Here is a 13,511-nt window from a genome sequence, read left to right as displayed (position 1 = left end):
GGGCATATACCCTGAGAAAACCATAATTCAAAAACACACATGCACCCCACTGTTCATTGCAGCACTATTTACAATAGCCAGGACATGGAAGCAACCTAAATGTCCACTGACAGATGAATGGATAAAGAAGATGTGGTACATATATAGAATGCAATATTACTCAGGGTAATTTGTAGAGACGTGGATGGACCTAGAGACTGTCATAGAGAGTGAAGTAAGTCAGAAAGAGAAGAACAAATATCGTATAATAACGCATATATGTGGAATCTAGAAAAATGGTACAGATGAACCTATTTGCAAAGCAGAGACACAGACGTAGAGAACAAAAGTATGGACACCATGGAGGGAAAGGTGGGGTGGGATGAATTGGGAGATTGGGATCGACATATACACACTACTATGTGTAAAATAGATAACTAATGAGAACCTACAGCACAGGGAACTCTACTCAATGCTCTGTGGTGACCTAAATGGGAAGGAAATCCAAAAAAAAGGTGATACATGTAGACATATAGCTGATTCACTTCACTGTACAGCAGAAACTTACACAACACTGTAAAGCAACTATACCCCAATTAAAAAAAAAAATCTAACCACTCTATTCAAAGTTCTCCAAGGTTTTCCATCACATTTATAATAAAATCTAATGTGCTCACCATGGCCTATATAAGGCACTACAAAATCTAGTCCTTAGCTACTTCTCCAATAATAATATTTCCTACCATTTTTTTCCATGCTCAGTCTTCTCCAGCTACAGGATTTCTTTCCCTTGAAATTTTCAAGCCTACTGCTGCCTTAGACCCATTGCATTTGCCTGGAACTCTGTTTCCACAGATATTCACATGCCTTACCTCCTCACTTCATACAGGTCTCTGGTCAAATGTGACCTTGTCAGAGAGGTCTTCTGTGGTCACTCTATATCAAGTGGCATGCCCCAGTCATTCTCTTGGGGAATGTCCCCAATCCCCTTGCTATGCATTATCCTTCCTTCATAGAACGTGTTATCATCTGATATCATATTATGTAGTTGATTTATTTTCATTGTCTTTCTTCCCCATTAAAATACAAGATTCATGAGAAGAGGGCCTTTGTTTCATTCACTGCTACATCCTCAGCACCTAGAACAGTACCTGAAATTGGCAAGTACTCCACGTACATCTATTGAATAAGTAACAAAATGAATACTGAATAATCATCATTTTCAAATGAATTCACAGTGTGACATTGATGGATAAACCAGGGTATATTTAGCCAAAACCATTGTGTGAAATTATCTTCTTCCCAACTTTGCTATTGTGAATACATTGGATGAGCATCCTGGTTCCTGGTGCACGTGTATATGTTTGTAATTTTCTCCTTGATATAAATTTCTAGAAATGGAATTTTGGACCCAAATTTTCAGTGTTTTAGTTAGTGGCAGGATCAAGGCTAGAATTTGGGAGTCTTGACTCTCAGTCTAGTGTTCTTTACAATAAACTACAAATGAATAATGGTATGAAATTCACATCATGGGAGGGACTAGTGAAAATATGGTGTATAATAAACATTTGTTTAGGTGGCTATACTTCCGGAATCTGAATAGGAAGTTTATTCCTTAAAGATGCCTTCCCTAGGGACTTCTCTGGCAGTCCAGTGGTTAAGACTCCACACTTCCACTGCAGGGAGCACAGGTTCCATCCCTGGTTGAGGAACTAAGATCCTACATCCCATGTGCTGCGTGGCGTGGCCAAAAAAAAAAAGATGTCTTCTCTAGTTTAACAAGGACTACATCCATTCAACAAATCTTTATTGCATCTGCTGTGCCAAAGACTGCCCTAGATGGTAAAAATGACAGACAAAAGCCTTGCCTTCTAATGGAGAGACAACAACATGCAAGCAAATAAGAATTTCAAATAGTGATAAGGGCTATCGGGAGAAAAATAATACAAAATAATGCGGTAGCTAGGTGGGTTGGCAGGTAGCTTCTTTCTAGAAGGTGATCAAGGTAGCCTCTTCTAGGAGCTGTCTTCGGCGCTAAGACATGAGTGATGAGAAGGAGTCGACTGTGCAAATATCTTGGAGACAGCTAGTGCAAAGAGTCTGAGGCTGCCATGATCCTCCTGAGTTAGAGAGACAGGAAGGGAGCCTGTGTGCTCCACAACTAACGAGCAAAGGGAGAGTGGGAGGAGATGAGGGGGCAGTAACAGGCAGGAGTACATGATAACTAGCATCTTGCCTGTTTTAGGAGCTTGGCACATTATAGAGAACATCATTTTTATCACTTGATCCTAAGTGGCAAGCAGAAATAGTCACACTTTTTCTCCACCTTGTCGATTTTTTTAAGGTTAGGTTTATTGAGGTATAGGTTACATACAGTAAAATTAACCTCAAGTGAACAGTTCAGTGAGTTTTGATTAATATATACTGTCATCTAACCACCACCACCAGAATTCAGATATAGAATATTTGCCTCACCCCAAGCAATTCCTTTTGTGCCCCCTTAGTATTCAATCCCTGCCCTCACCCTTACCCCTTGGTAACCACTGATCTGATTTCTGTTTACATAGTTTTGCCTTTTCCAGAATGTCATATAAATGGAATCATGCAGTATGTAGACTTTTGTGTCTGGCTTCTTTCACTTAGCATAAAAGTTTTGAGGTCCATCAGCATTGTTGTGTGTATTAATAGTTTGTTCCTTTTTACACTGAAGGAGGATTCCATTGTATGGATGCACCATAATTCATTTATTTATTCACCAGTTGATGGACATTTCAGCTGTTTCCAGTCCTATAAACATTCAGATACATATCCTTTATGGACATAAGATTTTCATTTTTTTTTTCGAGTTACTGCAAAGGGATTGCAAGTCCTTATAATAGGTATATGTTTCAGTACATAAGAAAGTGTCAAGCAGTTTTCTAAAGAGGCTATATCATTTTTCATTTCTACCAGCAAACTGTAAGAGTTGCAGTTGCTCTGTACCCTCCTCTGCAATTTTCCTTTTTGCGATTATAATGGCTATGTAGTGGTTGCAATTTGCATTTCTCTAGTGTTGAGTATCTTTTTTGTACTTATTTGCCATACATATCTTTTCTTGGTGAACTCTCTGTTCAAAGTTTTTGCCCATTTTTTAATTGGCTTGTTTGTTTTTTTTACTGTTGAGTTGTAAGAGCGTGCACACACACACACACACACACATATACACACACAGGACAAAAGTTCCTTATCAGATATGTGTTTTGTTATTTATATTTATTTTCTTGCAAGCTGTGGCTAATCTTTATTTTCTTATCAGTGTCTTTCAAAGAGCAGAGCTTTGTAGTTTTGATGAAGTCCTAGTTATAAATTGTTTTTTTTTATGGGTCATGCTTTTTGTGTCCTGTCCAAGGTCACAAAGATTTTTTCCCTTGTGTTTTCTTCTAGAAGATTTTTTTTAGCATGCAAAAGTCCAAATGTTCCAGCACATTTACCCTATTGATTTTTTTGGTCTTACTATGTTTGTCATTGGTAGACAGCTTCATAAATAATAATCTCTGAACTCTTATTAGTAAATTACATTGTGTCTCTGCTTGTTAGAAAGCCCAGACAGAAAAACAATGGAAGCTAGCTAATTAAATTGTTCATCTCCAGCCTCTGCTTATTCCTGTCAAAAGACTTATCAGCTCATCTATATTGTTTGAACAATGCACTTTGAGTGAGAATCATCTCTAATGCACTGTTCTCTGCAGTCTGCTGTGTAGTTTTAATTCCTAATCACTGTTTTCACTGTTGCTGTTGTCTCATGGGTACTAATGACCTTATCACTAATAATAATCTCAACAACCCAGACCTGTGTGCAGCAGGTGGGCCAGGAGGATGTCCGTAGTTTGCTTTGCCTGCTACACCTTTCTGTAGCAGCAGGCGGCAGCAGTAATCCTGGCATTGGGGAACTAACCCCAGTTTACACTTAGTTTTATAACAGAAAGATGCGTTCCCCGCATATGAGTCCCACTGAGAAACAATGTCAGTTATCTCTTGCAGGCTGAAGAACTTTAAAAGGATGTAGAATCCTGCAAAAAAAAGGCAGGTAAGCCCTTTTAATTTATTTGTTGTACCTCCCAATGAAATAAAATGTATTTTTAAGGCAGGTCAAAAAAAATTAAACATAAAATTTTCTCTCTGTGTTTGTTTGGGGCTTCTCCCTCCCTAATGTGCAGTATGCATCTGCATTACACACTGACCAGATCTCCTCAAAGATGCGGGTGCCTGCTCAGCCATAAACATCAAATTTTTTCTTTCTTCTGACGCTAGCAATGTAACTTCTTAAAAGAATAGTGTTCTTGGGCTTCCCTGGTGGCGCAGTGGTTGGGAGTCCTCCTGCCGATGCAGGGGACACGGGTTTGTGCCCCGGTCCGGGAAGATCCCACAGGCCGCGGAGTGGCTGGGCCCGTGAGCCATGGCCGCTTAGCCTGCGCGTCCGGAGCCTGTGCTCCGCAACGGGAGAGGCCACAACAGTGAGAGGCCCGTGTACCAAAAAAAAAAAAAAGAAGAATAGTGTTCTTTCCCAGCTCTGTAGGGGGTCATGGTGACTTGCTGTTCACTTTGTATGTGTTTACCTGGATCATGTATCCCTGATGAATTTTATGTAAAATATCTGTATGTCATTTTGATGTATGATCCTTTGTCTCAAAAATGTATGTGACTGCCTTCGACCTCTAACAGGTGGAACGGTTCTCAGAACTTTCTGAGAATCTGCTCCCCCGGGTTACAATCCTCAGTTTGGCTCAAATTAAATTCCCTTTTTTTCTTCTTAACTTCATAGTTAATTGAATTTTCGTCGACACTATTACTGTCATTAAAGTCTACATTTACATTATATAGCTGTGCCACTATCATATGTGTTTTTGAATCATCACAAAATCTTTCCATTTTATCGACTGCTTGATTTATTTTCTAAACACTTCCCAAAAGATCTGGGCTGTATCCAACCCTTTTAAAGTCCATCTCAAATGTGACCTTCTTCAAAAAGTTTCTCCAAGTTCACCCAGATAAAAATTACCTCCATACCCACTCGTAGCCTCTTTTCTACACTTCCAGCACTTCTCTGCCTTAAGTTGTAATTACACACCTGCTTTATTTCTGTGGCTATAGCTAGCTTCCTAACTTATCTGTGCATCAGCTCTGACAATTCCTAGCATTGCCTCACACATAGCCAGTACTGAATATATTTTGGCTGAAAGATGGGTATTGATGGGGAGTTCTGTGGTGGCCTAGTGGTTGGAATTCCAGGCTTTCACTGCCGTGGCCCGGGTTCAACTCCTTGGTCAGGGAACTGAGATCCCCGCAAGCCGCGCAGTGTGGCCAAAAAAAAAAAAAACCATGTGGAAAGATGGGTATTGAACACAATCAAAAGAAATGAGAAAATTTTCAAGTTTCCTGAATGGCAGTTGTGTACAGATATGAGCTGCTTGCTTTCAGAATCACTTCAGGGCTGGGACCAAGGTAAGGTATGTGAGGCACTTGCCTCAGATGCAAAATTAAGGAGGGGGAGAAAACCTCAGTAAGCAAGATAAATAAATGCAATATTTAAAAAACAACAATTAAGGCAAAAAGTCCATGATGGACAAAATATTACAATTTTAAATTAAGACAGGATCAGCAGTTCACATACCACCATTTAAAAAGGAGAGGTCCTTCCATGGAACTCTGTCATTCAAAGATTGGAATTATTTTCCTGAAGGCATGGGTGGCAACACACACTTAGACAGGTTTTTAGAGCTTAATGATGCATTCATTTTCTAATAAATGTGATGACTCATCATTTTTATTGCTCATCTACTAAATGCCAACTACCGTCCTAGGGGTTGCAGATACACTGGTCCAACCCATTGCAAGCCCACATGCTGCTTCTCTGCAGTTATCTGAGAAAGTCTTTACCCACTTGGTTCCACCTGCTTCGGGTCCAGAATGAGCTTCTCTTAGAACATGGGGCCTCCAAAGGACAGAAACAGATTTCATGTGTTCAAGTTCCTATGGGCTTCTTTACCCCATGCAGACGCCAGTCTTTGTGACTTGCACAGAATTTAGCTATCTTCCTTCTGAATCTGCTTTCCTTTGCCTCCTTATTATCGTCCTCCAACTGACACCTGAGTCAGAGCGGGTGACCCCAGCACATTACACTAACATGGTATCACAGATTGTATTCTCCACTAAGCAGATTTTGAGATAGAGTTTTGTGAGGAGGGTGTTTATTAAGAAGTACTGCTAGGATCACCTCTGGAAGGGAAGAGACAGAAGCAGGAGTGCACAGAGGGAGAAGCTGAGCCCTTGAACTGGAGTGACCCTTCAGAGAGGGTCTGTGTTGGGCTACGATGACCTGATCTTCACACTCCACATCAATCATTTCTTGCCGTGCCCCTCGGGTGAGGAACCCAGGCAATTTCCAAACTTACTGCCAGCTGAAGGCTTTCTGTGGGAAGCACCCCCAGCAGCTGGGGCCACAAGTCCCTCGTTGAAGAAATGTCCACCCCGTGTGGATATTTCAAATGGAACAGTGTCTTTCAAAACATACCCTCCAATCTCCTCATTATATAGATCCCGTGGCCAAAGATAGGAAGTAACATAAAGTCACATATTAACAACCCCCTAGCCAAATACTTCTTTTCACAGAAACCACAGTACCCTCCACAAAGGGCACATTTGATCAGGCCACTCCCCTATTTAAAACATGTCATGGCTTTGCATCACTCCAAGGTCAGAAATCAAAATCCTTTAAATGGACCTCAAAGCCTTGCATGGCCTGGACCCTGCTGTGTTCCCCAGCATCACATCACGCTTGCTCTGCCAGCCGTGACACTGCCTTCAATATTTTGAGGCAACTTGCTTCTTCCCACCATAGCACATCTTTCTTGTGTCTGAAAGACTCCAGTCGCTCATAACAATCCTGTGAATGCCCTTATTTTGCTGCAGGGAAAAAAATCCTTTCTAGAATGTATGTGTGTTGCCAGACTTGAAGTTTGGGACACTGGTTAGTTTGTAATCAACCATCCATTGCCTAATTGCACTTGCAGCTGCAGAATCGCTACCATGGTGATGAATATTGCTGTCAAAAATATTGGCCTTTATCTGATAGGGTGTACTGACTTGATACCCAAATTGATGTCTCCCTCCAGAGGAAGATGCCTGTTGCTTTGAAATACGTAGGTATCTGTGCATGAGTCTCTTGATGAACTGTCAAGATAGAAAAGGAAATCCAGAGAAAGTGCCAGGCAGGGTACGTTGCGGTGGGCAAGTCCCCACCTCCACTTTACTTCAGTGGAGGTGTAAATTGTGTAAACTGTGGGTCTGCTCAGCTAACGCCCTGCATAGTGGACTAACTAGGTTCACGTTAAAGAAGTCCTTTGGGACTCCTTTGGGAGTGAGTGAGAATGCATAATACAGGATAAGAAAGACAAAAGGTAAAGCCAAGGGTACAGAATCGTAAGATTAAGCTGTTTTAACTAGGCTGATTCAGCCTCTGGCATAGTGAAAATTTGGGGCTCTGAGTCAAGGGCTTTGGAAAGAGCTCCCCTTTATCTCTCTCCTCTACCCCGTAACTCCTCACATTTCCAGAAGGTTTCCCCCAAATCCCTCTCAGGTCTTAGAGAACATGGCTCTTTCTCTCCTCTTACCAAGACCCACTGCTTCAAGAGTTAACTCCAAGGACACATTGATCCCCACCATCTATTGGTCTTTGTGTATCAGAAATCACAAGATGGGATTTTCCAGCCACCCACCAGACCAACTGAGAAGGGCTTCCTCTCATCCTCCCAAGCTACCACTCCTCCCAGAATCCGTATCTTATTTCTCACCTCCTCCACCTCTACCACTTACATTTGCTCTGCAGAGAAAGTCCCTAAGTTTTACTGGAAACCCAACTTCCGTCCTAGTAGACCCTGTTGTCACAGAAGAGAATGAGCAAAGAATTGCAAGGCTAGCAGATGACTCCCTGGCTCATACAAACACACATGGCTCTCAGAGGCATTCTTCTCAAATCCAAGTGTTGTTAACTGTTATCAACACTTCCTCTAATCCAACTGTTACCATCTGTTGTTAACAATTTAATGATTTTCATGGACTCATGAAATTTATTTACAACTCTTTTTAAATTGGAAAGACTTTTTTAAAATGGACATTTAAAAATGCATAATCTCATTATGAAATGAGATTTCATAATCTCATTTATGATTTTTTAATTTTTAGAATCGCTTTCCACATGCATACATAATTTACATAGTTCATTAGCACAGAGCATTTTGGATTATTCTATTATTTCTTAACGATATATCTAAACCTTTCTTGTGTTCCTGGATAGTGAGTATTTATGTCACTTAGTTTCTTTATCTTATATTTATTGAAAGATATCTTTCAGACTTTGTCATCCATCTCTTGTGCGTATATTGAAAGGAAAACAAAAGTGAAACAAATTGGTTAAGATATTTCTAAGGCAGAGACTGCCACTTGGCTGACAGAAATATAAAAATCATCCTGATGTCAGAGATGTTAAAATAAAATGGAAACAATAATACATTCCCATGGACATACCCCTTTGCATAATAGAAAAATTCCCACTCTGTTGAAGCTTTTCCTCCCAGACCATCCCTCCCTTCTTTTTACCCTACAGAAATCCACTATTGTGAATTTTGTGTTTATCATGTCCTAGTTTTTTTCTACACTTTTAGCAAATGTGTGTCCCTACTCACATTGTTTGATCTTGTTTTTGAACTTTTCTACAAATGGAACTATATTGCATGTATTTTTCTGACTTGCTTTTCTTATTCGACATTACGGGAGACTCCCCCATGCTACCCTGTACAGCTGTTATTCATCTTTCCTGCTGTATCATATGCACTGTAGGCATATGCCACAATTGCTCATTTCTCCTATTTGGTGAACATGTGGACTGTTTCCAGGGTTTTGCTGTTACAGTTTTACTACAAACATCCTCCTAGTTGTCTCCTGGCAAGCGTTTGTGAGAATTTATCCAGAGTACATACCCAGGAGGAAGAAGAATTTTAAGATTAAAATCAGGTGGGCAAAACTTTTCTGCCAAGTGACAGAAAATAAATATTTTAGACTTTGCAGGCCATGTGGTTTCTGATACAGCTACTCAAATCTGTCATTTTCATGTGAAAGCAGCCTTAGACAATATTTAAATAAATGACTGTAGCTATGCCCAATAAAACTTTATTCATAAAACCAGGCAGTTGGCAAGATTTGACCCTCAGGCTGTCAGTCCTGATCAAGATGATAAACTTCACTATTCTGATTGCCTACAAATGCTGAGGCACCCCTTCTTTTCTTCCCTGATTATCCCTAGAGGAGACAAGAGTGCTGTCGTCACTTAGTCTATGGACTGGACTGAATGACCATGTTCAGGGACCTTCAGGGAGAAAAGGAAGGGCTTGGGGACGTGCTGGTGGTGATGCTTCCCAGCCCGTAGTCTGTGACTTGCAGCCATAGTCTTGGGGAAAACAAAGGCAGAAAGGGGTGGAGGCAAGGCAGAGCTCTAATGCTGGCTCTGCTGGGCGTGGGTGGGAGGTGGGGGTCCTGCTCGACTGGAGGCTAGGGTCTCAGGCCGAAGCACAATTCACATCACAGAAGTCACTGTGAAGTCACTACCAGGCGAGGGGACACAGAAAACAGAAGATAGCATTTCTTTTGGAGTTGTATGGTTTCCTTTATTAAAGAAAGCAGGAATTGCCTCTCTAGGGATCCTTCCCTGAAGCTGGGTCTCCATGGAAAGCTTCCTGCCCTGGCTTCTATTTAAATGGATTGGGTTTCAATAACGATGGTCTCCATCGGCTCTGATGTCATGGTTCCACTGATCTCCAGATCCCGGCCAGCTGGGGCTTTCTCCACCTTGGCCTCTATGTTGCGCTCCTCTGCCGTCTTAGCCACGAAGTCTACCTCTCTGTCACGTGTGACCGTTGTTTTTGAACGAGGAATGACTCTCAAGCTCCTGAAAAACGAGTAGATCTTATTGGATTTCTTACTTGGAGTCCCTGAACCGGTGGCGGACCGGCTCTTGACAGAGGAGCTGTGGCGGCCACTCCTTTGAGAGCTGTGTCTTCTGCCCCTGGTGCCACTGTGCCCTTTTTCTTTTTTGTCAACTTCTGAGTTTCCATGGCTGGATGAGGACCAGGGGGAGGATGATTTCTGGGTCTTGTCCCCTCCTGTCCTGCGGTGACTTTCACCTCTCCTGCGGTGACGGAAACTTTTCCTAGATGAAGACTTGTCCTTTTCCCTTCTTTCTTTTTTTTCCTTCCAGGCTTCATCCCTGGGGCGGGGGGAGATCTTCTGGCTTCCATCCCGTTTAGACATGTAGTCTTCGCTCTGCAAGGTGGAGACCAGGGGGGCTGCGACCTGCCCTTCAGCTCTTCCAGCAGCAGGCTTGTTGTTCGTGGCTGCACCTGCAAACACCACGCTCATGCTGCTCTCTGGACTATCTGCCCCCGTCGAGGATGTGCTGGCAGCACCTGCAATGGCCTTGCCGGATCCGCTTTCTCCTGGATCCCTGATGGTGGCTCTTGCCAGGGCCTTGCTCACCTGGCTGGTGCCTGTGCTGTTGGCTGCCGCCAAGCTCACAGCACCTCCTGCAGGGCCTGCTCCCACCCCCGAGACTGCCACTCCTCCGCCAGGGCTTGATGCTGTCTCTGCTGCGACCTGGCCCGTGGTCTTCTCTGCAGCTGATCCTTCGGCACTTTTCACGGCTGCAGTTGAGCCATGGGGGGCATGATGGATTCCCTCTCCCCCAACATAATCACGACACGTGGCTCCAGACACGTCAGGAAGCTTGTGAAGCCCAGCCTCATCCTGATCCCTTTCTCTGTGGAGCTCTGTGGCCTGAGCCAAGGGGAGGAGAAACAGATAAGATAGAGATGACAGAAAGTGAGATCAGAACTGTCCGCTCCTCTCTCATCCTGGAGCTGAGCAACTCAAGGGCTTATACTCAGAATAACCTTTGAAATCACCAAATCTAAGCTCCCATTGGATGCAAGATTCCATCTACTGCACCCCTGTCAAACGGCCACTCCATTTTGCTTGAACAATCCCAGGGCCAGGGAAAGCACTGATACAATTCTCCACGATATACACTTTAATTTTATACCCTTGTGCTTCTCTCTCTGCAGGACAGATTCCTAGAAGCGGGGTTCCTGGGTCAAGGGATGCACACCTTCTACATTTTGGTGACTACACGGGTTGGGCTGATTTTAATCAGCATGTCAGAGTCACGGGGAGACAGAATGAAGGAAGGACTTCCTAACTGTGAATGATGTTCCACAACTGATGAGACTACCTGGGCTAGGGTAAGTGTTCAAGAAGAGACCGGACAATCAGGATGCTGTAGAAGGGATTACAGCCCTGGGGATGAGAGCAGTGCAGCTGATATGATACCTAAGGTCTCTCTGAAATTCGGCCTTGTGGGACAGTGTGGAGAAGCACTTGGAACCTCTCCAGTGTGGTGAATCCCATAGTGACGGCTCATTTGTCCCTGACCCTTCTCAACAATGGAAGGTATTTCCCAGGTGAGTCTCAGAGAGCACCAAAGGCCATGAAGGACCAGCTTTGCCCTGCTCTCCCAAAGCACCCTGCCCTGTGTTCTTGAGTCTCTGTAGGTACTTACCACTAGGATTTTGGGATCCTCTATAGTCGCTGAATCTCCAGTTTGGAGCGTCGGGGTACTGCTGCAACTCTCTACCGGTGGTCTCAGGAGATAGACAAGCTTTACCCAATAGAAAAAGAGGTCTTCTCGAGCATCGGAAGAGGGGCACAGCTGCAGATAAAAAGTACGGCCGGTGGCAAGCTTCAGGCGAAGCCGCTGCTTCTCACAGTCATGGATGGAGATCTTGACAAACTTCAAGGGAAGCAGCCTGGTAAGCTCTAGGGTCTTCACGGGCTCGCGACCTCTTCTCTTGGTGATCTGGGCGTATCGGACATGCTCTTCACAGGCTTTTGTTGGCCGGGCCAGCAGCATGACGTCAGGTAGTGGGAGGAGGGGGCTGGTAGATGCGATGCCCACAGTCACCATTTGGACGTGGTTGTGTAGGTCAATCACCTCTCCTTTCTTGCTGATCTGTATAAAGTCGCTCTCAAACATGGGAGCATACTTGAAAATGTCATACTCTCCTCCCTTGTACAGTTGTCGTTGCAGGTCCCCCATGGAGGTACAGAACACGCTTACTGAACGGTAGCTGTTGGCCGTGTAATGAGGTAACAAATGCTCACTGCTCATGGTTCTATTCATTTGAGACAGCGGCCACCAGCCACAAATCGAGTCTCGGAGAGACAGGGAACGAAGGCAACTGGCCACCTCCCTGCAGGGCTCTGCCTAAGTCTCTTGACCCGACCTCATTTACCCTGCACAGTCCTTTGTGACCCATCACCATCACACACCCCTTTGTTGAGCCTCCAAGCCCCCACCCACTCGGGGCAGGCTCACCAGCCTCCCCGCTAAACCAACCATCACATCCATAGGGAACAGGCTGACCCTGCCAGGGTATAGGTGTGTGTAGGCTGGATAGTCTTTCTAATCAAAATGTTGAGAGAACCATCCTGCTTTTGTAAATATCTGGGTGGTTTCCAGTCTTGTTGTTACAAATCTCCCTGCAGGGATCATCTTCGTGCTTCTGCTGAATGATGCCCTGGGGATAAAATCCTGGAAGTGGACTGTGTACTTGCTAAGGGCAGGCATCCTATTGGGATTGCTGTTCTCTGTGCCCCCAGCGTATATAGCACAGTGCTGGCAGGAACTTAGAAAGAGTGCTACCCTCAGAGTCCCATTGGTACTGTTGTTTCCAGGGTATGGAGAATTTTCTCACCCATTTTCTCATTCCAAGGAGGCTAACATATATATATATATATATATATATACATATACATATACATATACATATATATATATTTACAGTTTTAGAAACTGTTTTTATTGTGAAATATAACACACATTCATGAAAGTGCACAAACCATAAATATATAGATTAATGAGTAACAAGAAAGTGAACACCCCTGTAGCTGCTACCCAGAGCAAGAAATAGAACCCTGCCAGCCCCTCTTCTGCATGCTCCCTCCCCACAAAGGTAACTCAACCTTGGCTTCTATTTTTTCTCTTTTCCTTCTTCTTTTTTATTTAAGTATAGTTGATTTACAATGTTGTGTTAATTTCTTCTGTTAATTTCTGATTCCGTTTTATGTATATATATATATATATTCTTTGTCATATTCTTTTCCATTATGGTTTATCACAGGATATTGAATATAGTTCCCTGTGTTATATGGTAGGACTTTGTGGTTTATCCATCCTATATATAATAATCTGCATCTGCTAACCCCAAACTCCCAATCCATCCCTCCCTTACCACCCCCTTGGCAACCACAAGTCTTTTCTCTATGTCTGTGAGTCTCTTTGTTTCGTAGATAAGTTCATTTGTGTCATATTTTAGATTCCACAAATGTGATATCATACGGTATTTGTCTTTCTCTCTCTGATGTACTTCACTTAGTGTGATAATCTC

At 43.2% G+C, this 13,511-nt stretch overlaps 1 protein-coding gene across 1 annotated transcript; it reads right to left on the bottom strand.

Moving 5' to 3' along the window:
* Nucleotides 1-9,762: 9,762 nt before the first annotated feature.
* Nucleotides 9,763-12,247, bottom strand: GARIN3 (golgi associated RAB2 interactor family member 3). The gene is made up of 2 exons (XM_027081382.1): nt 11,624-12,247; nt 9,763-10,842 (listed from the first exon to the last, which is right to left on the bottom strand). The coding sequence occupies exons 1-2, from the start codon at nt 12,242-12,244 to the stop codon at nt 9,763-9,765; spliced, it is 1,701 nt and encodes a 566-aa protein (XP_026937183.1). The 5' UTR covers nt 12,245-12,247.
* Between the last annotated feature and the right edge of the window lie 1,264 nt (nt 12,248-13,511).

This window comes from Aethalodelphis obliquidens, unplaced genomic scaffold (assembly GCF_003676395.1).
Source record: "Aethalodelphis obliquidens isolate GAN/ISIS:26980383/991018 unplaced genomic scaffold, ASM367639v1 scaffold45, whole genome shotgun sequence".
Lineage (NCBI taxonomy): Eukaryota > Metazoa > Chordata > Mammalia > Artiodactyla > Delphinidae > Aethalodelphis > Aethalodelphis obliquidens.
This window is presented reverse-complemented; position numbering and strand designations above follow the sequence as displayed.

Bases quoted from the DNA above. Each gene is read 5' to 3' on its own strand.
- GARIN3 (XM_027081382.1), bottom strand. From the start codon at position 12,244: ATGAATAGAACCATGAGCAGTGAGCATTTGTTACCTCATTACACGGCC. The intron at 10,843-11,623 runs GTAAGTACCTAC...CCCTTGGCTCAG, and splicing joins AGGATCCCAAAATCCTAGTG to GCCACAGAGCTCCACAGAGA.